Below are 23216 nucleotides of genomic sequence, written 5' to 3'. Positions count from 1 at the left end.
AACCACTTAATATTTAAATTATGCTAACTTGCCCTAGATTAGAGTAAGTACGGTAGATATTTTGTTTGTTTACTAAATACATACCGGTACATTTTACGTATACACTTTAGATTGATGTTAACCAAAAGATAGCAGGAGTTGTGATTATACCAAGCCAAGTAACAGATGGCTACAAACCTAAGGCACAATTAGTTATATACATTCTAGCTCACATTAGTGAGCGGAGCGGGAATGCTCGCTAAAGGTGTGTTGTCCAAGAGTATCTGAAGTTATCATCATAGATGATCACTGGCCATTGGTTGCTTTTGAGCCCACTGTTCAAGAACACGTCTATTAAGTTCAACAGTTGGTTTTTGACGATGCTACTGTAGTGCTCTCATTGTAAGTCTAGACGTGTGAGTGTTGATTGACGAAATATATGTGGAAATTCTGGACATTACAAGTGAACCTGGCATTGCGCTCTTAATACACAAATAGCTATTATGGTGATGACTTGCTTTCATGCTGTTTTTTGTTTTTTTTCAGGGTGAAAGATATACCTCGCTGATTGAGCCTGAATAACAACAAACTTACAAACTAGCAATCTATGAACAATGCAAAGATACAATAAATCTTATGTACTCCAATGTACATAACCATCACCTAAGAGTTTTAAGACATAACTTTTACTGCTTTAAACATGTTTTGTAAAAACATTGCATTGTAAAAAGTTGTACCAAACAAATATATTTTGTAAGCTTTTATAAAACATCCTTTCAGAACAAATTGGGTTTTATTTTCTGAAATTATATAATATTCAACTTTATTTTCAAGTCAATTTCCATCTTTTGATAGGTCTATTTTGTCTTTAAATGAGACAACCAGAAAATCTTTAGTCTGAGTTAACAAATTATTTTATTTCTGTTATTTATTTTGCAACTAGCTGTACCCGCGGGCTTTGCCCCGTTTAACTTCATATGTGAGCTCGTTCGCATGGCTCAATCACGTCCTGGTTGAAGTTCGTTCGCTACGCTCACTCACCTTTAGGTTGGAGCTCGTTCGCTGCGCTCACACGTCCTGGTTGAAGTTCGTTCGCTACGCTCACTTACCTTTACGGTTGGAGCTCGTTCGCTGCGCTCACTTGCCTTCAGGTTAGCTCGTTCGCTACGCTACCTCGCCTCCGGGTTGAAGTTCGTTCGCTACGCTCACTCACCTTTTGGTTTCAAATTAGCTGTTGTCAAATATTAAAAAAAAGTATAGTGCTGCACTCTGTTGGCAATCCTTGTAACTTTAATGCTATTGAACATCATAGAACAGAACCAACTTGTTTAATTGAAACAGCTGTTATGATTCATTAATTCCATTTAAATATGAGTACTCATTAGGTTAACATGAGAAACTCCAGAGCCACTGGGGCGGAGCCCGAGAGTCCGATCAGAATAAAAACCACTTAGTTTTCCTATTTAATGCCTAAAGAATCAGTGTACCAAATTTCAGCCTCCTAGTTAGGTGGGAAGTGGGAGAATTAGTGATGAGTGAGTCAGTCAGTGAGGGCTTTGCCTTTTTTATATATAGATTAAATGTGTTTATTTTAACGTTTTATTATTATTATTTCATTTAAACGAATTACTAGAGAATAAGCTAATTCATAAATATATAAATATATATATATATAATGTGTCCATTAGCACAATAACTCGAGCAAAAATGATCCAATTTTGATGAATTTGGTATAAATGTGTAAACGTACATTTATTCTAACGAGTTCGCAAACCAGCATGATCGGACTATGGGAAAGAGGGTTTACAGAGGGTATTTGTACGGAAAACAAATTTAATCGTGATGTTGACAATAGCTTTGTTGTTGGATAACATCAGCTAGTTTTAGCTATTGCCACTATTCATAAAAAATGGTAACAAACAAGAACACCTGGATCTATTTAGAACTACAAAAACTCCAGACGTTTTTAAAGTACAGAAAGACGTAAAATTATTATTAATTAACGAAAATTAAGAGGATAACCCGTTCTACACTAATAGCCTACGATAACAGAAATTTACAAATTGTATTAATGCATAGACTAATTTTAATACAATCTGTAGCGTCAGCTGATGACGTTGTCATAGCAACGCATTAAGTTAGTCTGATCTTTGTTTTTCTACAAGAATGTACACACAATTTAACTCTTATTAAAATACTTTTCTATTACTTATTTGGTCGTAATTTTATTCTATGTACACGAACAACCACGACCAAAATGGTGACCCCGACTACAACCGTTATCTAAAGACTTATTTTCTTTGAAGAGTTTAAATCTTTTGTGTTTCCTCCTTCGAACGATGTCATTAGAAGACCTGCAGACTCAACTCGCCGAACTTAGAACTGCGAATGAAGAACTGCGTCAACGGATTGGACAACCCAGCACTTCTCAAAACATGTCGGTGAACAGAGTAGCCGTCAAACTTCCGCCCTTTTGGCCTGAAAGACCAAGTCTGTGGTTCTGTCAAGTTGACTCGCAATTTCTTATATCTGGAATTACCAACGACGACACCAAGTTTCACTACGTGGTCTCGCAATTGGACACAGGAATTGCTGCTGAAGTCGAAGACATCATAACAAACCCTCCTCAAGGCGACAAATACGGACATCTAAAAAAGAAACTGATTGAACGCCTCTCTGCATCCGAAGAGCAACGTGTGCGGCGGCTGCTGAGTGAAGAGGACCTTGGAGACCGCAAGCCTTCTCAGTTTTTGAGGCATCTTAGGTCTCTTGCGGGCTCGACTCCCCTTCAAGACAACATGCTTCGTCAACTGTGGCTCAGACGACTCCCTCCTCATTCACAAGCCATATTGACTACGCAACTTGAGCTCTCCTTGGACAAACTGGCAGAACTGGCTGATAAGATCATGGAGGTAGCTGACATTCCTTCAACACCTGGTATTTGTGAAGTCTCTTCAGGTAACACTTCTTTATTAAATGCAATAGAATCCCTCTCTAAACAAGTTCAAGCATTATCAGAAACCAGAGTACGAGATACACAGGTGAGACCTAGGGGTCGTTCCCAGTCTCGTGGTGGATCAGGAAACGAACCTAATCCCTCTAAGAACTGGTGCGGGTACCATAGAAAATTCAAAAACAATGCTACCAAATGTCTTTCTCCGTGCTCTTTTCAGGGAAACCTCAGCAACAATCCGTAGAGGCCGCAACGGATTGTTCAAATGCTGGCGGCCGTCTCTTTGTGATGGACAGAAATTCACGAACTAGGTTCCTTATCGACACCGGGTCTGATGTGTCGTGTTTTCCTAAACGCCTTATCAAATATAAACGTTTTCCTACTAGCTATTCACTAAGTGCTGCCAATAACAGTGAAATAAAGACTTATGGTACCATGCCTCTCACCCTTAATTTAGGCCTTAGACGTAATTTCCCTTGGAGTCTAGTGGTAGCGGATGTTTCAATACCTATATTAGGTTCAGACTTCCTTTCACACTATCACTTATTACCCGATTGCAAAATGAAATGTTTGGTTGACAAGAAAACGGGATTGAATGCCGAGGGAATAGTTTCTAACAACAATCAAACTAGTATTAAAGTTATATCTTTCTCTTCGCCATTGGCAGAAGTTTTTTCTGAATTCCCTGATATTATTCGTCCTCCAGGCTTACCTCGTGCTGTGAAACATAAAACAGTTCATCATATAAATGTTACACCTGGTCCTCCTGTTCACTGTCGACCACGTCGCTTACATCCTCAAAAATTGAAAGCTGCCCGGAAAGAATTTGAGGAGATGGTTAAGCTTGGTATTGCTCGACCCTCTGAAAGCCCCTGGTCCTCACCTTTGCACATGGTGCCTAAATCCATATATACATTACCACTTTATAATGTATTGATTAATATTTATTGAAATTCAATAGCTTAATTTAAAAATATTTTTAACACTACAACAATGCTTTTCTGCAATGACATTTAACATGTAAATTTTATCGGGAAGTCAATCCTCACAATTCTAGGCAGGTCTACAGCAATTAATGGAGCTTATTTTTAAAATATCGAATTGTTGGTTGCCTCGAATAGGATAGACTATTACAATGCTGCTTCAACTTTGTAAATAGATTATATGTTTCCTAACAACATTTAAATTCCTTTTCTTGGCTAATATAAAGTAAAGACGCAATATTGTAATACATTGCTAACGTTTTAGATTTTTGTTATTAATTAATGTACCTAGGTAATCATATGTACCTGTTATACAAAAATATCGAAACTATTCATTTGTTTACTAATACCATAGATAAAACATACTACAACACATAGACCTGTGTTGCTTAGTCTATGCTAATACTATGAATCGGAATTATTTCGGTAATAATAAAGAAATATTAAGAAGAACCAAACTCTTGTTAACACTCATATGACAGATATAATAGGCCTTTAAGAATCAACAAATGACTGACTACGAAAATACATATTTCATAACCTGTAAAAAGATCCAAATTAAATGTTCAGTACTATCTTTTTACATCCCAATAAACTACCATTTAAGTAAGAAGACCATAGATAAAACATACTCCCTTATATTATATTTCTCATCCTTTTGGATCAGCTGAAGACAATTTTATTGTTAGTTGTTAGTTTATTGTTAGTCCAGTGCACTGTCTGTAGAGGTCGTCTTTTGTTTACAATTTTTTTCTTGTTTTCAGTCATTTAAAACCTCGTTTAACCAAATAAAACGTTATAATCATTTAACTCGTCCCCTAGTTATATAACCAAGCAGTAGAGAACAAATCATGAAGTTAACTATAAAATAATAGAAACACAATTTTATCGACACTAGTGATCAGTGTCACCGGACATGAACTAAATATGAAAAACGAGCTTCAAAATTTACAATGGGATGTGAAGTTTACTTGTGGTGGCTAGTCTATGGTAAGACTATAATGCATTTTCCACCCTAATAATAGTCATAATAATCATAAGAATAATAATAAACATACTTCTGAATATATAGTTATTTTATCGACTACATTGCTCTTACTCCTAATTATGCGTAGGATACAACATAATAGTACCGATACGATCGTAGGTACTACACTTTCGGCAACGCTGGCCAACAATCTTTGTGCTTGGCTCCCATTGGACGGCTCGCGAGGCTCCTGATTGGGAGTTAGCGAGTTCCGGAGTTAGCCAATTCTGAAGTCGAACAAGTTAGCGAATTACTCTCATCGACCAAATTTGGAGATAGGGCGTTTAACATGGGGTTAGCAAGTTCCAGAGTTAGCCAATTCCGCAGACCCTCTTTGTTCAGTGCCTAAGTTTTTGAACCGTACAGTACATCTGGGTTAGTTTATGGTATGGTATGAATCGATTTTGGTTTATTCTGACACCCTGCAGCTTATTGGACAGTTTTCTAGAGATCTACTAGACCAGTTGACATTTTAATTACTAACCAGAGTTTTGGCATGACAACATAATTATACAGATTCGAACATCAAGAAAAAGTAACAACACGCAAACCATTTATATCTTAAGCAATTAAGCGATAGTTAGTTGAAAAAAAATATTTCCCAAACATGAGTTAAAGTGTTTGTGGCATAAACGTATACTTACATAGATTGCATTAACGACCAAACTGGTTTATATGCAAGTGTTTGTGATGTATAGTTCACAATTGCACATTTCCTGATAACGCAGATCCTTTAAGGTAGGAAATAAACTACATTTGAAACTGAAATAGTAAGTATGTAGGAAAATACCGACGATCAATATTTTTGCAAAACAAATATGAGTTTAAAACGAGCTATTAGTTGAATCTGCACTGAAACAACTTTAAACTATTAGTGTCAGCTGCTAGACTTAAAAAATTTAATCATGATTTTTAAGAACTGAAACCCTTGATTAAAATTATGGCTTCAACATTCCCTTACAAAATGATATTTCTTTCAACACAAAAATTATGAAAATTCGTCCCTCAAGTAGTTGATACAGAATCATGAAATAGAAAAAAATAAATTTATGATACCACTAGATGTATAATTTGCGAGCAACAAGCTACTGTTTTGTTCATTTTGACAAAGTGTTTGTAAACATTCGTCCATTAAGAAGTGTTTTGTAAAATTGCCCTTAGATATTAAATAAAATATAGAATTGTAAACTGTTTGATTGTATTGATTTGGAAAAATTACAATGGTTGAAGATAAGCCTTTTAAATGGTTACATATGACTGCTAAAAGGCAAGCCAAGATTGATACTACAACCGAGAATCTGGTATACTTTGGGTTGAAATCAATTAAGCTCATAAGTTCCTTGCAGTGTTTTATTATCTTCTAGGGTTATTTAAGAAGTACTACTGACAACTTTTCTGAATAGTTAAGAAAAATATTAGTTTTCTACAAAAGGGAATAGAAAATAAATAGAATTTAGCACACAGTTTTACATATGTATCTTGAAAGAATTAAATAAAAATAAATAAATATTTAACGTATACAAGGACAAACCGTTATTGACCAAAAATATTAGCGACAATTTACACGAATATGTTGCAAATTACATAAATTACAATCATTTAAAAATAATATTTGTTGCTCTAGCTAACACAACTTTCATTTCACAGCCTTGTGATAATTATAGGCCTACACCACTATAACGTTGAAATAAGATAAATAACATTAAGGTATACATGTTAATAACCTTATATGTAAACAGGCTTAAGTACAAGTTAAACAATACTGTTTAAGTCTCGTTCAGGATTGAAAGTATCCTTTCACCAAGAGACAACAGTTATTCAATATGAATAAATAAACCATAAAAATGACATGACATAGCAAAGTAGATAAGCAATAAATTATATTGTTGTAAAATGTTGGGAGCTAAATTTAAAAGTCATTATTTTTTTAAGACATATCTAGTGGCAAAGATCATATTTAAATATTATTATAAAATCTTTAAGTTTATTTAATTTTGGTAATGGTACAATCCACAAGAATTAGGTAGTTTGTAATGTACAAAACAATTTAACCAATTTGTTTGTGTATCCATTGTTTACCAATCAGAGTTTCTTGTGTCTTCTCATTATTTATGTAGTGGGAATCAAAAATACATTCTACATGGATAAAAATAGTTTTCCACTAATTCAACCTACACAAAGAATTGGTACACATTATTTACTCTTTGTTAGTAAAAGCACTGATGTAAGCTCTATATTCGTAAAAAAATGTAATAGTAACATAATTTCAAGTTAAATGAAAATGTCTTTTGTTATGTTAAATTATCTTCATTACATGTTTTAGGTTGTACGACAAATATTTTATCAATTGAAAAGAAAATATATTCAATTAATGAATTTTTATTATTTTATTATCCGTTGAACAATACAAACACATATTAGTATAAGAAATAAATATTTTAAGACAAAACCACACAAAATTTTGATGACTGTCCTCTTTTTAAATTCTTCTGTTGTTTCCTAGACTCAATTTGTTTATAAGAGTGGTGAACTTGATGTCGGCAAAGTTGCAGGTGTGTTAGCTAGCTTTATCTCAGGGGAATACCTATTTGAAATTTGCCACATTTATCTTACGATATCTATATTTTTCCACTCTCAACGGTGTCATCTTGAATCAATTTAAAGATAAAAATAAATATGTGGCACACTACACAAAAAGGGTTGGGTAAAAACACATGCAGGAACGTAAGAATAGTAAAGGGGTATAAGCACAGTACATTGTCTTTTGTATCTTAAAGTCTACATTGTTCTTGAAGTTAGGCTACTATCTGATGTAGGGTTGGGATTGTGATGTGCGACACACTTTCTCTTAAAAGGCATCATTAGGTAACACAACAATATGTTGTAATATCGTTGAGCAAGTCTTTCCTTTGAATAAGCACTACTAACGCACTTTTTAACAATTAGGCCTCACCATCACTATTAAATATGTCTCGTTATGAAGTGTATCAACTGCCTTAAATTAACATCTTAACTTTAACACTACATGTATTTAATACACAATTTAGTGTAATATACTTTTTTACCTTAACGAAAGACTAGAAGATTTAGTACACATATAACTGTGTGTGTTTAACAAGTGCAACAATAAATTAAGTATCAACATAACGAACAATGTAACATTTAACAGTCTTAGACTAAACAAGAAAAACAACATTAAACATTGCTGCGACTCACGTGGGAGAAAGATAAAGACAAATAACCACTTTCTCACAAAAATTTTCCATTGCACGCCCCCACTGTAAATTGCCACAGCATTGTTTAAGTAAACCGTTTCAAAAAAAAAACTATATACAATTCCAGGTAAAAACTTACAAAAAATACCTGGCTCGATACCTGTTTGAACACAACCGGTTAAGAAAAAAAGTGGCAAAATACGATATTGTCCGGTCTAAGCAAGGCACCCATCTCGAATCTTGTTTTTTTAGCTGCTGCTTCCAAGAGAGAGTGTCTGCATCTTGGAAGTGACGTCTTGTTTTCTACCAGTCTTGGAGGGAGTAGAGGGGGGAGTGAGAGCCAGCTGAGAGGGTGGTGGAGCATCTCCTCCTCCTCCAAGGTCACCTGTAGCAGCTGCCTCAGCACCTCCACTGGGCTTGTTGTTGTTGTTATTGTTGTTCATACGAGGAGCACCAGAACCCTGTCACACACAATTAAAACATTACAAAACACAAGAATATAGTGTTGTTAAGGCCACGCTCCCCCCGTCGGCCATATTGGATTAATCCTCCATAAGACCAATGCTAACGAATATACCCTAATTTTATCGTTATTTTTCAACGTAAAATTACAAATGTGGTGTCGTTTGAAAGGTAATATAATCCTAATTGCAGTTCGTGGACCAAATTTTAAAAATAGTAATTTATGTTTTAAAAAATAAACTAGTAAACATGGGTAAGTTTACAATATTTTTGGTAATGTTTAAGGAAATTATGTATAATTTTAAAAAACAAAAAGCATTACAAGTTTCATTAAGATTAATATATTAAAAAAATTATTAAAATCAGATAAAAAATAACCAAACAATTTGGGGCCAAACGAGAGTGTTGCAGCGAGTTTCTTACTCCAAAATATCAATAAGTCCGACTGCACTCTAGCGGTCGTTCTCAAAACTAGCAGCGGAGTGATATTCGTCTTACTTGAGTTGCTGGCACGGGAATCGAGTTTGGGACGGCAACTGCTACATATAGCGGTAGATCACCTTTTTCAAATGTACAATGATTTGACACACTTAGAGTCGACTTAAAATTACCAAATTTGGTACAGCTAATATCAATTAGTGCTTCTCGCTGATGGTAAGGCTGTAATTAAAAATAATATTTTTTTTTGTAATTTTAACAACCGTTAAAACTCAAAGAAGTTTTAAAATTGAGAATTAGAACATAAACAAGTAAGTGATCTGGAATTTTTTTTATTTTTTGGCCAGGAAAGTTTTGTCAGCGGCAAAGTTTGAAAGCTTGAGTTGTATCATGATATACATTTAACAAAAAGTTGTTTTTAAGAATACTTTTGGAAATGAATCATGTAGAAGAGGAAGCAAAATTTGTGTCCCGCCGACGCGACGCTCGACCGCTGCCTTTCGACTACACGTCTCTAGCAACCACATACACACACAGTGATTGATGCACAATATTTATTGTAATTATAAGTCAAGTACGGTAACATTCGTATACATAAAATTGCTATTCACATTAATTGTATTATTATTTCGTGTAATTAATAACTAAATGACGACCAAATCGGCTCTATATGAAACAATGCATTGAAGCCTGTTTATAAACTTTTAATGGATATTAAAACAAATTTATCCTTTTATGTAAGTTTTACTTTGCTCAAACAACAACAAATCTTTTAAATAACAATTTTTAACTCAATTACACAATACGAAAACACAGATTTTTACGGTACATTAAATGGTCTTGACAATAATAGTTTGAACACAAAACATTTGAATAAAAATACTGTACATAAAGCTGTGTGTACACAAAACTGCTTTTACTGTCCTAAATATGTTACAAACTTTGTTAGATGGAGGTTACTGTAGGATACGCGCGTAACTAGGATGACTCATCGCTCCCCCCACTCCTTATATGACAACACTGATTTTCGGGGGGCTTCCGGTGGCTTCACCTGTATTTCCCGCCCTATTTGGCTTAACCGTGTTTTGTGTTTATTTGTGACTTTTCTATCAATAGGAAAAAGGAGATAAGAGTAGTTTATTTTATAAATAATGCAAGTATGACTTCAAAATAATGATTATATAATTCCAAATTAATAGCACTTCGTTATGTTATGATTTTAGGGATTGCCTGTTTTAACCGAACTTTTGAGTTAGCCGACCAAGGTCCGGTCCCATTAGGGTCGGTTAAGATAGGGTCTACTCCACTGTAATAGTATTGTATGTTTGTACTAGTCTTCATTCACTTTAGCGCGGCACTTTCAGGTCAGTGACCCGGGCGAACCCATGTGAACCAAAGTTTCAGATTCCGAAATTTAACAACATGACGGTGATGATAATGTATCCCAGTCCCTGTGCTCACAAACTAAAATTTACGATTCTAGTTACAACAACCAAGAATCTTTACATAAACTTAAAAAAAGACCTATGTTAGGCAAGTGAGGATGAACTAACTCGACTGTAATGGTTAGCAATCGTTTTGGTATTTTGCACTAAGTTGGCATAGTCACTTTTTCTGACAATTTTCAAGTAAGATAATTTTTAAATAAGGCGATGGTGAGCCATTACATTTCAAGCAAGTGAAGTATCTGTTCACGGATCATGTAATATTGAATAATCGACTCTGTGCTTGGAATATTCTACCTGAGTTTGATAACCAATGTTAATGTTAACTTGAATCGTTTTTGTTGTATATTTATAATTTTATAAGTTATTTTAGTTTGTTTACTTATTTTTAAATGCTCGTGGGTTTGAATCATTTTACACCTGGATAAAACATTTTCTCACTTTTGTCCCCCTAGATTTGTTACTTAGATTATTCCTTTTAAATCATAGCTAACTGTTGTTTTAAGGGTTTGTACCTTTATTTAACACCTAATAATTATGTAGGTGTTTATTTATGAACGTGATTTACATTTTGACTTCGCCTGATACATCATTTTATCAATTTGGACACAGTTTCTCATTTTTTTCTCTATCAACTATTATATTTAGAACTATTATATTTATTATATTTGAACTGAAATGTTTTTATATAAAATAATTGTTTTTTTAATTTACATACTTGACAGGATGTTGTTATATTTCAATTAATACATTATCATAATGTGTATTCTTAGTATATTAATCGCAGAGATGCGCAGTATTTTTGGTAAAAAATATCAATGTAAAGTTTTGTAAGGATCTAAGTAAAATCTTTGAATACCGTGAGAAGAATTCTCATAGAATTGTAACAAATGAAGTTTATGTTTTGATGTTTTTCGTATTCGGTGTAGTGATTATGTCAACATCGTGCAAAACACTAGAGGCTATTGCAGTTATTGCACGATCGGAAAAACCAAAACGATCGCTAACCATAACAGTAGAGTTTGTTCATCCTCATTTGCCTACCATAGGTCTTTTTTAAGTTTATGTAAAGATTCTTGGTTGTTGTCACTGGAATCGTAAATTGTGATTTGTGAGCACAATTAATAGTGATTTATTCCATCTTTAAACAATAGCCTACAATATTGTGATTGATTTCGTCAAAAAATAACAACAACATTTAAAAAAACTCCTTCAATCAAGACGCCGTCGTCAACATGTCTTGAGGTCACAGTTTAATCGTCAACATGTCTAGAGGTCACGGCAACATCGTTAATATGTCCCGTGTTTGGTCAATCTTAAATTAAAGACCATTTTCCATTTTTAAGACCATGATTTATTTACAATTTTTACACTTTTAAAGAGTACGAGACATCCTACTGATTGGCAAATAAGTTGGACTTTGGAGTTCACTTGTTTGTGAATAGGCTATACCAAATTAACAAAATAAATCAATAAGACAGAGTATAAGTATTTTATCAAGAGTATAAGTATTTTAGACACCTGCAATAATATGAGTGTTGAATTACAACAGTTTAATTGCTGTTTACACTTACCACATTTGAGTTGGAGCCGTTTTGCCGTTTGTAGATGACATTTCTTTTCAACGAGGCAGGGTTGGAGGACCATCGCTGGCTGGTTATTACAGTAGACATCAGCACTGGCCGTTCATAAGTCTGCTGTTGCTGCATAACCTGTGAAGTATAGGAGGGAAGGTAAGGAACAGGATTTGTGGGTTTAGACTTAGGGACGGTGGAAGAGGAAGGAGAGGTGAATCTGCCGCCTTTCCTGGGTTTGTTATTGAACCTTTGCTGTCTAGTGTTATTCACTTCAGTGGCTTTCTTGTCGTGAAAGTTGTGATTCATCGTTAATGTGTTATTGTTGTCAAAACTTTCGGGAAACTTTGGTATGAAGGGCATACTGTTTGCAGATATGTTGTATCGCGGGCGACTCCTAAAGTTCTGCTGGTTTCGAGGAACTTCCGGCTGAGGATATATGTTGTTTGGATGGTTGGCAGGGACGTTGGGCTGCTGATGATATACCATGACACGGGTGGGTTGCGAGGACTGGGGAGGAATTATGGGGTGGAATGCTCTCCTGCCATCTCGAATGTGAAGTTGCCTATCCTCTGCATGGTTCTGCATTACTTGCCAGGAGACCACAGGCACCGAGCTGTCATTGCTTGGCACAGTCGGGTTGCTCTGCACACTATTCGGAGTATTTGTGATTGATCTTGCCTGATCCATTTTGTTCTTGGCAGTATTCATCTGTGAGGGTGCTACAGCTGGGGATCGATTGCTGCTTCTTTCACTCATCTCTGTCGGTGGTGTAGAGACGGTAGAAGGTATAGACTCCTAGAAAACAAAAGCCACACAACCGTCAAAGTAACTTCTTTTTGAATGCAGCAAGTCCTTCACCGTCGAACCCCATGAAGTAAATATTCAATAGCAAGCTTGATAACAACGTTTCAATGACTACGTTGAGCATTCAAAGAAAACACTATTGAAACTTATAGTCAGCTTTCTTGTAGGGTATTGTATTTTATTGCTTGTAATTATGAAGGTTTCAGTCATCTGGGTGTGGCCATGGAATTTTGTATAACACCTTCAGAGATTGTTTAAAACTCCACAAAAAATCTAATATACATTAGGCTTGTAATATATTACAGGGCTTAAAAGTATTTAATTTTTACCTTATACTAATTAAATGTTGCATTTATTATGAAAGGAAACTAAATATAATTTACAGAATATCATTATCTTTTTAAAAGCTGAGTCAAAGTTTTTGCTTGTGCATCTTATACACAGTGATTCTAAATTATTGTTACACTTTTTAAACTATATAAATAATAAACTAACCTATCAATGCGGGATGAGAGCCAATTGAAAGAAGAGATTCTAAAGTTTTGTTTGACACCACTTTGGTAAACATAGTTGCAAAATTAGCTTCTACAGACATTTTTAGATTTTAACTACGAATTTAAATTAATTACACAATTTTAAAATAAATGAAACTCGTGTCATGTTCCTTGCAGCTTCGTAAACATAAACTGAGAGGTAAATTATTGAACTAATTGACCCCTAGTGGCATAATTAAAACTGTTGATAAAGTATGAAGTTTTGAAATTCAGAGAAGTAAAAGTGTATAATTAATTTATCGTAGTTAAAATCTAAAAATGGCTGAGATGCTAATTTTGCAACTAAGTTTACCAAAGTGGTGTCAAACAAAACTTTAGAATCTCCTCTTTCAATTGATTCTTATCCTGTGTTGATAGGTTGTATAGTTTTTCATTTATAGTTTCAAAAGTGTAACTCAGTAATTTAGAATCACCCTACATTATACACTAGTAGAGTACCCGTCCTTCGTACGGGATTGGCATATAAGTATAAAATGCTTATTGCAGTTATACTCAAGCTTTGCGTTTGCAATGGGGGAGGACACGATTTGATAAAATTTGTTTCTTCAAATTTACGGTATACTATAGTATTTACGCATCTACCATAGCCATAATATTCTACCACTTCACCTAAACAATAGAGAAAATTAAATTGTTAAAAATTTGCATATATTACAAATGATTCATGAAATTAAAAACGTAAAAGTAACTGTAATATGCAAAAAAGGTGTTATATAAAAACTATTTGTAGGCTATATGGTCACCTAAAAATATATTGAATGTTAGGCAGCCACAGTAGTATTTTAACTTGAGAGGTTAACTGTAAGAAAGGACCGTGAGGTCCTAAGTTTGCCTCAATAAAGAAGGATTTTCATTCATTTAATTTCATATTTACTGCTTTACTTTTTTTTATTAAAAGCTACTCACTATCAAAATGTTATATACTACCACCATTACTGTATAACACTATGACTATATTCAATATTGAATACAACACTATATTGGATATAAAAAGCTAAATAGTGTTATATATTCAATGCTAATTCGTAATGATTGTCATTTAAAAGTCTTTGGGAAATTACATGAAAACATATGATTTGGTAAAATAAAACACGTCCAGTTCGCACGTGACGTCACTATGCACACACCTCCTTTTATACGCCTTGCATGTAGCCCACCTTTTATTTTATTGTGTTTGTCTATTTTAAGACCAAGGCAAAAAAATTATCCTATTTTATATGTTTTTGCAGCAGTAAAATGAATCAACCCTAGATACTGGTTTTCCATTAAAAAGTTAATTTAGGACCTAAAAAAGTTTAACTGTAATCTAATGTTTTGCTTCATACAGCAACTACAGCATGTCTCTGCATTTCTGGTAAAATTCCAAACTCATAACTCATAGGTTTAATAACTATTTGCAGACTATTCTAACACAATTTTTACATTTCAAAAACTTATAATCAATAAACTATTCTTACTTCAGTGGGAACATGTTCGTTGCTCTCGTACTCTCCTACTGTGCTGTAAGTGTTGTAGCTGATGAAGTAGGGAGGAGGGTAGAAGCCCTCAGGTCCAGCATACTGATGAGAAGGGTAGAACTGCGGAGGATGAGGTGGAGGAAGAGGCAGATGTGTGTTTGTCGGAGGCATGTCCGGGGTTCCAGCAGAACTAGTGTTGGAAGATCCGGAACCTGGATAGACCAACTGGCTGCCGTTTGCCAGCTAGAACCATAGATAAGAGGTTACATAGAAGATGAAAAAGCTAATAGATCGTACGTAAGTGAACGAGGCCAAAGATAGATAAAATTACATAAATAAATAAAACACAAGGCATGATAAATTGACTTTAGTAAACAGTAATTTAATTACCAATACTTCTTTCTATACTACTTAGTCATGACAGAGATTTTACAGATTATCTTCCTTGGGGCTATTTAACACATTGAACCCTAAGCCCGAGTATGGGTCGAGGCATGACGTAAGATACAATGAACGAACCCCGAGTATAGGTTGGGCTTCAATATTAATTCCATAGCAACATAATGACGTCACATTTACTGTATTTGTCATTACGTAGCCCTTCCTTGATCGTCTAGCTTTGATTATCATAGCCCACAACCTCAAAAAACTAGCTGTTTGGTAACACACACAAAAATTCCAGCTGTCTGCGGTAATGGCTGACATTGTTTATGATTGTTTATGTGTTCAATAAAGTGAATGTTTTCTGTTTCTTACAAGTATTTTGATTGAGTAATAGTTCATGCTATGAGCAATACCTTGTTGTGGAATATTTTTGTCGTGTTTAGTGTAAAATATGAGTGATATATTTGATAAAAAAACTTTGAGTCGTATTTGAGAACCCTTGACAGAATCTGACCATAGTGTTGAAGAAAATCAACCTTTTAGTGAAAATAATGGCATATGTTCAGGACCTAGTTCTACTACAATATCACTAAATGAAAACTTGAATGATCCCATTTATGATTCTGGTTCGGAAGGTGGGTTTGTTGCAAGTAATTTGGATGCTTTTCAAAATGAGGTTAGTGCAGTTACATACATCGTTGATGAAAATGATCCTGATGAGTTGGTGTTTTATGATTTATTACCAAGTGACATAGAAAATGATGACTGTCGAAATGAATCAATTGCAGTAGTTGAAGAAGACAAAATTAGAAACTTAGGCCCAATTAGATGTAAATCTAACCCTACAATTCACTCAGATGAGGAAAATTGTGATGAATCGGAAACAGTTCTAGGCACATGCACTAATAGGCCTACAGGTGATATATTATTTAGGCCCAATCATCTTGAAATTAGACATGAACAACCACCTATAAATAATCTCCTTAATCATAAAATCTGCAAAAACAGAAATTAGTTAGGCCAAATTGTTTGATATTTTTTTTGGATGACAAACTGTCTGATGCTGATTTCGACGATGTTGACAAAGATCCTGATTTTCTGCCTGGTGATCCTGAAGATAATGTCTTACAGCCTTCAACTAGTTCTTGTTTAGGTTCTCTTAGGCGTATAGTAAACACCCAAGTAAAATGCTGGTCGAATAGTTAGACTAATTCTAAACGTAAAACCAAAAGATATCGTTGTGGATTGCCAATTGAAAACTTACCGGATAATGTGAATTTACCTGTGCCCAATGAAAACTTTGATCCTGAACCGGAACAGGTTCAACCAGGGGAAAAGAAGAAAAAAACCCACTGATGAGGAACTTGGATGGAGGTTGAAGGACAACCCACCACCACTACCTGCATTTGACGAGTTAGGCGCTGGTGTTATGGATACTACTATCAATAAAAACTCAACTCCATTTTATGTTTTTTCAATATTTTTCCTGGACAAGCTTGCGCCTCTCAAATCACGAAGCTAAAAAAATAGTTTTTGAAGCAAGCGTGCCTCAGTTTTGTTTCGGAAAACTGTTGGTTTTTTTTTTTTTTTATAAGTGTTGTTACAAGTTTTTTACTTGTTCAACATGGATACTGAGGCGTTGATTGATGCAGTTTTTCTTTTACAACTTGTTTATAACAAAAGTACTATTTTTATTTCTACGCTAGTTGCAAATCGATTTTAACTCATCAATCAAAATATATAATTTTATATTTTATCAAAATAGACCTATAATAATGATATGAATGAAATAGATATTATGATCAAAAACTCAAGCTCCTCTAGTTTTGTTTAAGGAAAGTCTCTAGGTCAGGATTTTGAATTGTAGAAAAAGGAGGATAGCAGCTAGCTTACCTTGAAAGTGTGGGTAGGCCATAGAACAAGTAGAAAAAACACTGTGTAAACAATATTTCGTCCCCTAAGGGACTTTGTCAAGTGTAGAGAAAGAGTTTATAGAGGAGAGTTAAAGGAGAGTTTATAAACTCTTTCTCTACACTTGACATGTTGAGAGAACAAGTGGATAAATTAAGATTGAGATGGTTTGGCCACTTAAGAAAATTATAGAATCCCCAGCAAAATGAGTGAGCTTCACATGAACGGAAGAAGACCAAGAGAAAGACCTAGAAGAAGGTGGATTGACGAGATGTGAAAAAAAAGCAGTGGCAGTATGTGGAGGAAGAGGAATTGTGGAGGGAAGGAAGAAGATGAAGAGGCCTAGTAAACACTATAAAGGAGAGTTTATAAACTCTTTCTCTACACTTGACAAAGTCCCTTAGGGGACGAAATATTGTGTACACAGTGTTTTTCTACTTGTTCTATGGCCTACCTACACTTTCAAGGTAAGCTAGCTGCTATCCTCCTTTTTCTACAATTCAAAATCAAGCTCCTCTAGGCTAATTAAAATTAATACTGTTTTATTAAATCCTAGCAGAGTACCCGTCCTTCGTACGGAGTTGGCATATAAGAATGAAATGCTTATTGCAGTTATACTCATACTTTGCATTTGCGATGGGGGAGAACGGTTTGATAAAATTTGCTTCTTTAAATTTACAGTTTACATAAACATAGCCATGATGTTCTACCACTTCACCTAAACAAAAGAGGAAAATAAATTATAAAAATTCGCAAGACGCAAAATACAATAAATTATTCATGAAATTAAAAACATAATCTGGAAACAATCCTACTTTGACATTTCTCATTGTGTATCATAGTTTTTTTTTTGTTTTTTTTGCTGCTTGGTTCAAATTAGCTGGTGTCATAAATGCAAAAAAATAATAGCGCTGTACCCTGTTGGCAAATCTTATAACTTTTTAATGCTTTTGCATCATAGAACCAACTTTAGGTTGAAACAGCTCACTAAATTCTTTAATTCCCCTTAAATATGAATACTCATAAGGTCAACATGGAGAACTACAGAGCAACTGGGGCGGAGCCCGAAAGGATTTTTGAGATAAGAATATGCCTATATGTTAATCGGGAATGTGAGCTATCATGCCAAATTTCAGCCCAATCCGTCCAGTAGTTAATGCGTGATTGAACTTCAAACAAACAAACACACAAACTTTCACATTTATAATATTAGTATGATTATGTTTTTGATAAAATAATTATACCAACATGACATTGACCCCTACAGTTTCCCATTCCCCCCAATTCATTCGCAGTCTAATAATTAAAACTTCATTTTCAAGCACAATGTCCTCATCATCTAACATCTCCATTTTGACTGATCTGTGATGTAAGGCCTACTGAGACTAGTGGGGGCGACCACTACTTGTTCTTGTTTCCTCTGCACTATTATAACTACACCACCGGCATGGCACGCTTGCGCAAGCATGCGCTACCATTTACCTTGCTCAAGCGTGCCTCCAATACAAATGCAACCTTATTATCTTCCTCCCCAGACAGGCTAGGCAACCAAATAGACTAAAAATACACATAACAACTACCTATTGTAGAATGAAAGAAAAAAAATTCTGGACTTGACAAGTGCTGCGATCCTTCTAAATAATATTACTAGCAGCGTGAACTGACGGAACAGTTACATCTAGGAATGCCAGAGCGCATTAGCGGCAAGACATAGATGTTTCTTTTAAGTATGCCTGTGGGTTAACATATTATGTGTCAAAACTAAAGTTTTTTTTTTATAACACGGCCCAAAATTAAAGTACTGTGAGACACATTGTAATGTCAAAAGAAGCTCAATATGTTGGTATTCTTGTTTTCTTAACTTGATTTTCTATCAGCTGATATGCATTGTTGCATAGTTATTTCTGAGATTTAGGCCCGATTTCACCAAACTCTTAAACCGCCGTTAAACCATGTTCTAACTGCAGTTAACTCTTAACTGACGAAATCGGATTTCACCACCCGCCGTTAGAGCTAGTTTAGACTAAACCGTCGTTAGATAATTAACTGCCCAATTTTGACCGGTTAACTTCTTTAATCCTTCGTTAAGGAAATATCAGATGTATTTAAGGTTAAAGTTTATATGGAAAAGCCAAATGGTAGAAGAGAATACGAAACGAATTTGCTTTAGAAAGTGGTTGGGTGATTGCGATGAAGAGTAGCCTATGTTGTTTGCCGAACTAGGTGGATAAGATAAAGGGTTAATAATTTTAATAACAAAGATGAAATTGATTTTATTATTAGATATGAACCATCAAAACGTTTAGCCTTTTTCTTTAGGAAATAGGCTATCCATTGCATTGCTTTAGGTTATCCCACAAGGTTTTTAGTTCAGGCGTAAGTTATATCTGTGATCAGCGACCGCATTGGACTGATTTTCGATCAAGAGCCGTACTCTTTTATCCCGGCTAAAAAGAGTGTCCCGGCTCTTCTACCAACATTATCAAATTTATTATTTCATTGCTCGAAAAAAAGGCTGCCTTTTCCTTCTCCCGGCTTTGGGTAACCCTAACCCAACGTTCAAACAATTGTTTTGCGTTCGGTCAGACCACAGACGTAATTAAAGCAAAATCTAAACCTATTCTGCTAGTATTTTATAGAAAATGATTATTTTGGTGTTATCTTTATTGTGTCTCGTTCTTGTAATTCTTTTGGCTCCAGTTTTTTTCACTACTTCAAATGTACCAAACTGGTTAGTGGACAAACAGAATATTGAACAACCCTAACCCTGTAAAAAGTTGGATTGATGAGTCTTGACTTGACCGCAAAACTCAACCAATTTGTTCCTCGAATAAGTTTGATCAACATTGCCTTGCCTTTATTTACTAATGTTAATTTTTTTGTATTTATTCTTGCTTTCTATTGTTATTTTGCTCAGAATCTATTGTATTCCTGTAAGCTTGCTGTCTCCAGTTTTGTTTTCACTACCTCATAGACTAGACACTGATCACTGAGCTCAGTGACACTGATCTATTTTCTAGGTTATGTTTACGTTTACTTGCTCCCGTAACAGCCCGGTATTATGACAGTTCACTGCCACCGCCACCTGGATTTTACTCTAAACTCTCGTTTATAAAACCAGCGTTAGTTTTGACGCGTTTTCGTTGGTGAAACCAGATTTCCTTAACTGTGGTTTAAATCATCGGTTAGTTTTAACCGAAGTTTAACTAAACCATCGTTAGAGAGAATTTGGTGAAATCGGGCCTTAGTGTAATTGGGAATTTATTGTAATTAAGACTCAACATGGTATTTTCCCAAGCTCAAAGAGTTAAATAAGAGTATGATAAAAGTAAATCATTGGTTTTATGCCAAGAAAGGTTTGATATTAAGTTTTCAGGTGTGATTCCAAAACAAAATAATTTAACTATTATTGACATGTACAAATTTAAGGAAACCAGATTCATAGTATATATACAAAAATCAGGCCTAGACCCACAATATATACTCTATTTGAGCTTTTGAAAATACAAAGTTGAGGCTTATTTACAATTAATTCCAATTAAAGCTTATCGGCAATAAAGTAAATAAAGCAGAGATACCAACATATAAGGTTGTTTTGTCATTAACAGTGCCCCCAAAGTACTTGCAATATTTGAGGTGTGTTTAAAAAAACACAGGTGTACAATAAGACATTTATATCAGCCAGTGCCTGTAAACTTTAGGTCGCAATATTTAGTTTCAAAAATCTAAAACTCTAGTTAAGAACAGTGCTAATAATCTTTCATCACTCTAGAACCATTCTATAAAACTAATTAGGTACAGGCATAAAGAAATATTGTTGCAAAAATATCAAAAGTCTAAAAAGAACTCCGGAATATATTCCAAAACCAAAGAAAACCCAGCAGGAAAATTATAGAAGCGGTAGAAAACACACTCATGAAAAGTAGTTAGAAAATATTAATCGGGTGCAAAATGTAAAAAATGTAGGCTGGTAAACAATAAAATGCAATCAAAAGAAATGTTGCACATAAAACCTAACTAGTGATGGGCCGATTCCGATTCTCAATTCCAAAATACTCTCGATTCCGCCGGAATCGAATCGAGCATTCGATTCGAATCTCCGTGGGTTTGGGATCGATTCCAACTGTCTTCGATTCTTTCATAAAATTGGTTAAAATCAGCCACAAACGTCATATAAAGCAACAAAGAAACAAAATAAATTCAGATTGCTAATGATTTGCTTGCAACTCTGAGCAAACAACAAGTTCTGGTCGTATCGTCACTAAGTCAGCGAGACTAGAGCGAGCGTATTGCAAATGAAATAATAGATGCGAACTCAATACAGAGGCTTAGTACAATGAGAAACAGTTAACCGATGGGAATTGGAGATTCGGGCAAACTGGACTGGAGCGAGTAAGCATTGCGTCACAGCTCACAAGACATACAAGGAAAGGATGAGCATCGATTTAGATCAACCAGCGGTACCAAGGCTACTAACCACGAATACTAGAAAAGTATAAAAATACTGGTATGGATCATAAACATAAACAAATGACATTTTTGGCCCGAAAATAAACATTATTTCACATTGCTTAAATGGAACTGCCAAACCCAAAACATATGTTCAATGCTATTCGTATAGGATTCGGGCCAACGACGTCATTTGTTTATGTTCATGATCCATACCGGTATTTTTCTAGTGTTCATGCTACTAACTGAAGCATTGCATCGGTACAACGATGTTATCAGTAACCGATAACATCGTTGTGAAAAAATCGATGTTTTTGGCCTTTGGGACTAAGACATAGATTTTTTTCTTCAATTTTTCGTCTGGTCTCTGTACTCTCCAGTAACGGAAAGCATTGATATCTCAATATACTTGGTCAAAAACATCAATGTGAAAAACAACGAAAATCGATAGAAAAAATCGGTGATGCAAAAACATCGACTATCGATGCTCATCCCTAAACAGAGCCGACTGCTGAGCTACCATTCATTACCAAAGTCTAACAAAACACTTCTATTCGTATTCGTCGGTCCGTCGGTCCCGAAACGCCACTACTGAACGAGACTAGAGCGATCGTCCTTTTTATTTAGCCTAAAAGCGACTTGGGAATATAATTTTGTACAGTGAATTGGAAGGTTTTAACAACCTATAAATGTTCAAGTGCGTGAAATTGTAAATAAACTTGTTTAGTGTTGCAATCAACGGGTAAATCTTCGAACACTGGGTATTTTAAATTGCAATTATTATGCTGCATTGCAATTTATAATCCCAGTGGTAGGACTAAAATTATATTTAAAATCAGTTTTGTTCACATTGAGTGGTAATTGTAAACTTGTAGGCCTATAAGCTCTAGGCCTATATTTAAAAGTAAAAGTCATTGTAAAAATTTTTGAAAAAATGTGCTGTAGGTTTAATTTTACGGTTTACGTTCATTCACTTTCTTTCACTGTTATTGTATTATTATTATTATTGTGTTTATCCTCATTAAAATTGTGTGTTTCGTTCTAATAATGTTTGGGTTTTAATAATTAATTTCTAAAAACCTTTAAAATTATTTTTTAAATTAGTTTTGTTCACGTTGAGTGGTAATTGTAAACTTGTAGGCCTATAAGCTCTAGGCCTATATTTAAAAGTAAAAGTCATTGTTAAAAATGTTTGAAAAAATGTGCTGTAGGTTTAATTTTACGGTTTACATTCATTCGTTTTCTTTCACCGTTATTGTATTATTATTATTATTGTGTTTATCCTCATTAAAATTGTGTGTTTCGTTCTAATAATGTTTGGGTTTTAATAATTAATTTCTAAAAACCTTTAAAATTATTTTTTAAATCAGTTTTGTTCACGTTGAGTGGTAATTGTAAACTTGTAGGCCTATAAGCTCTAGGCCTATATTTAAAAGTAAAAGTCATTGTTAAAAATGTTTGAAAAAATGTGCTGTAGGTTTAATTTTACGGTTTACGTTCATTCGTTTTCTTTCACTGTTATTGTATTATTATTATTATTATTGTGTTTATCCTCATTAAAATTGTGTGTTTCGTTCT

The 23216-nt window shown here is 34.5% G+C and overlaps 3 protein-coding genes across 5 annotated transcripts in view; 2 read left to right on the top strand and 1 right to left on the bottom strand.

The window, feature by feature from the left end:
- LOC128990901 (agrin-like) overlaps window positions 1-697 on the top strand; it is a 35610-nt gene extending 34913 nt beyond the window's left edge. The window contains exon 20 of the mRNA XM_054413551.1: window positions 526-697. The gene's annotated coding sequence lies outside the window, so the exon portion shown is untranslated. The remainder of the gene's footprint in view (window positions 1-525) is intronic.
- Window positions 698-2318: 1621 nt separating this feature from the next.
- LOC128989037 (uncharacterized) lies at window positions 2319-3176 on the top strand. The gene has a single exon (XM_054410893.1). It carries the CDS (start codon window positions 2319-2321, stop codon window positions 3174-3176), a length of 858 nt encoding a protein of 285 aa, XP_054266868.1.
- Window positions 3177-7305: 4129 nt separating this feature from the next.
- LOC128990902 (protein boule-like) overlaps window positions 7306-23216 on the bottom strand; it is a 49022-nt gene continuing 33111 nt past the window's right edge. For 2 of the 3 annotated variants that reach the window (XM_054413552.1, XM_054413553.1), the window contains 3 exons: window positions 14895-15137; window positions 12077-12874; window positions 7306-8618 (listed from right to left, as the gene is read on the bottom strand). In XM_054413552.1, the coding sequence (XP_054269527.1) occupies window positions 8406-8618; window positions 12077-12874; window positions 14895-15137 (1254 nt within the window). In that variant the 3' untranslated portion in view covers window positions 7306-8405. The remainder of the gene's footprint in view (window positions 8619-12076; window positions 12875-14894; window positions 15138-23216) is intronic. The other variant, XM_054413554.1, reaches the window with a different exon arrangement.

Source organism: Macrosteles quadrilineatus, unplaced genomic scaffold (genome assembly GCF_028750875.1).
Source record: "Macrosteles quadrilineatus isolate MER2022 unplaced genomic scaffold, UCM_ALF_1.0 Scaffold_3__2_contigs__length_128488019, whole genome shotgun sequence".
NCBI classification, from domain to species: domain Eukaryota; kingdom Metazoa; phylum Arthropoda; class Insecta; order Hemiptera; family Cicadellidae; genus Macrosteles; species Macrosteles quadrilineatus.
Note: the sequence above shows the minus strand (reverse complement) of the source record. Positions and strands in the feature narration are given on the sequence as shown.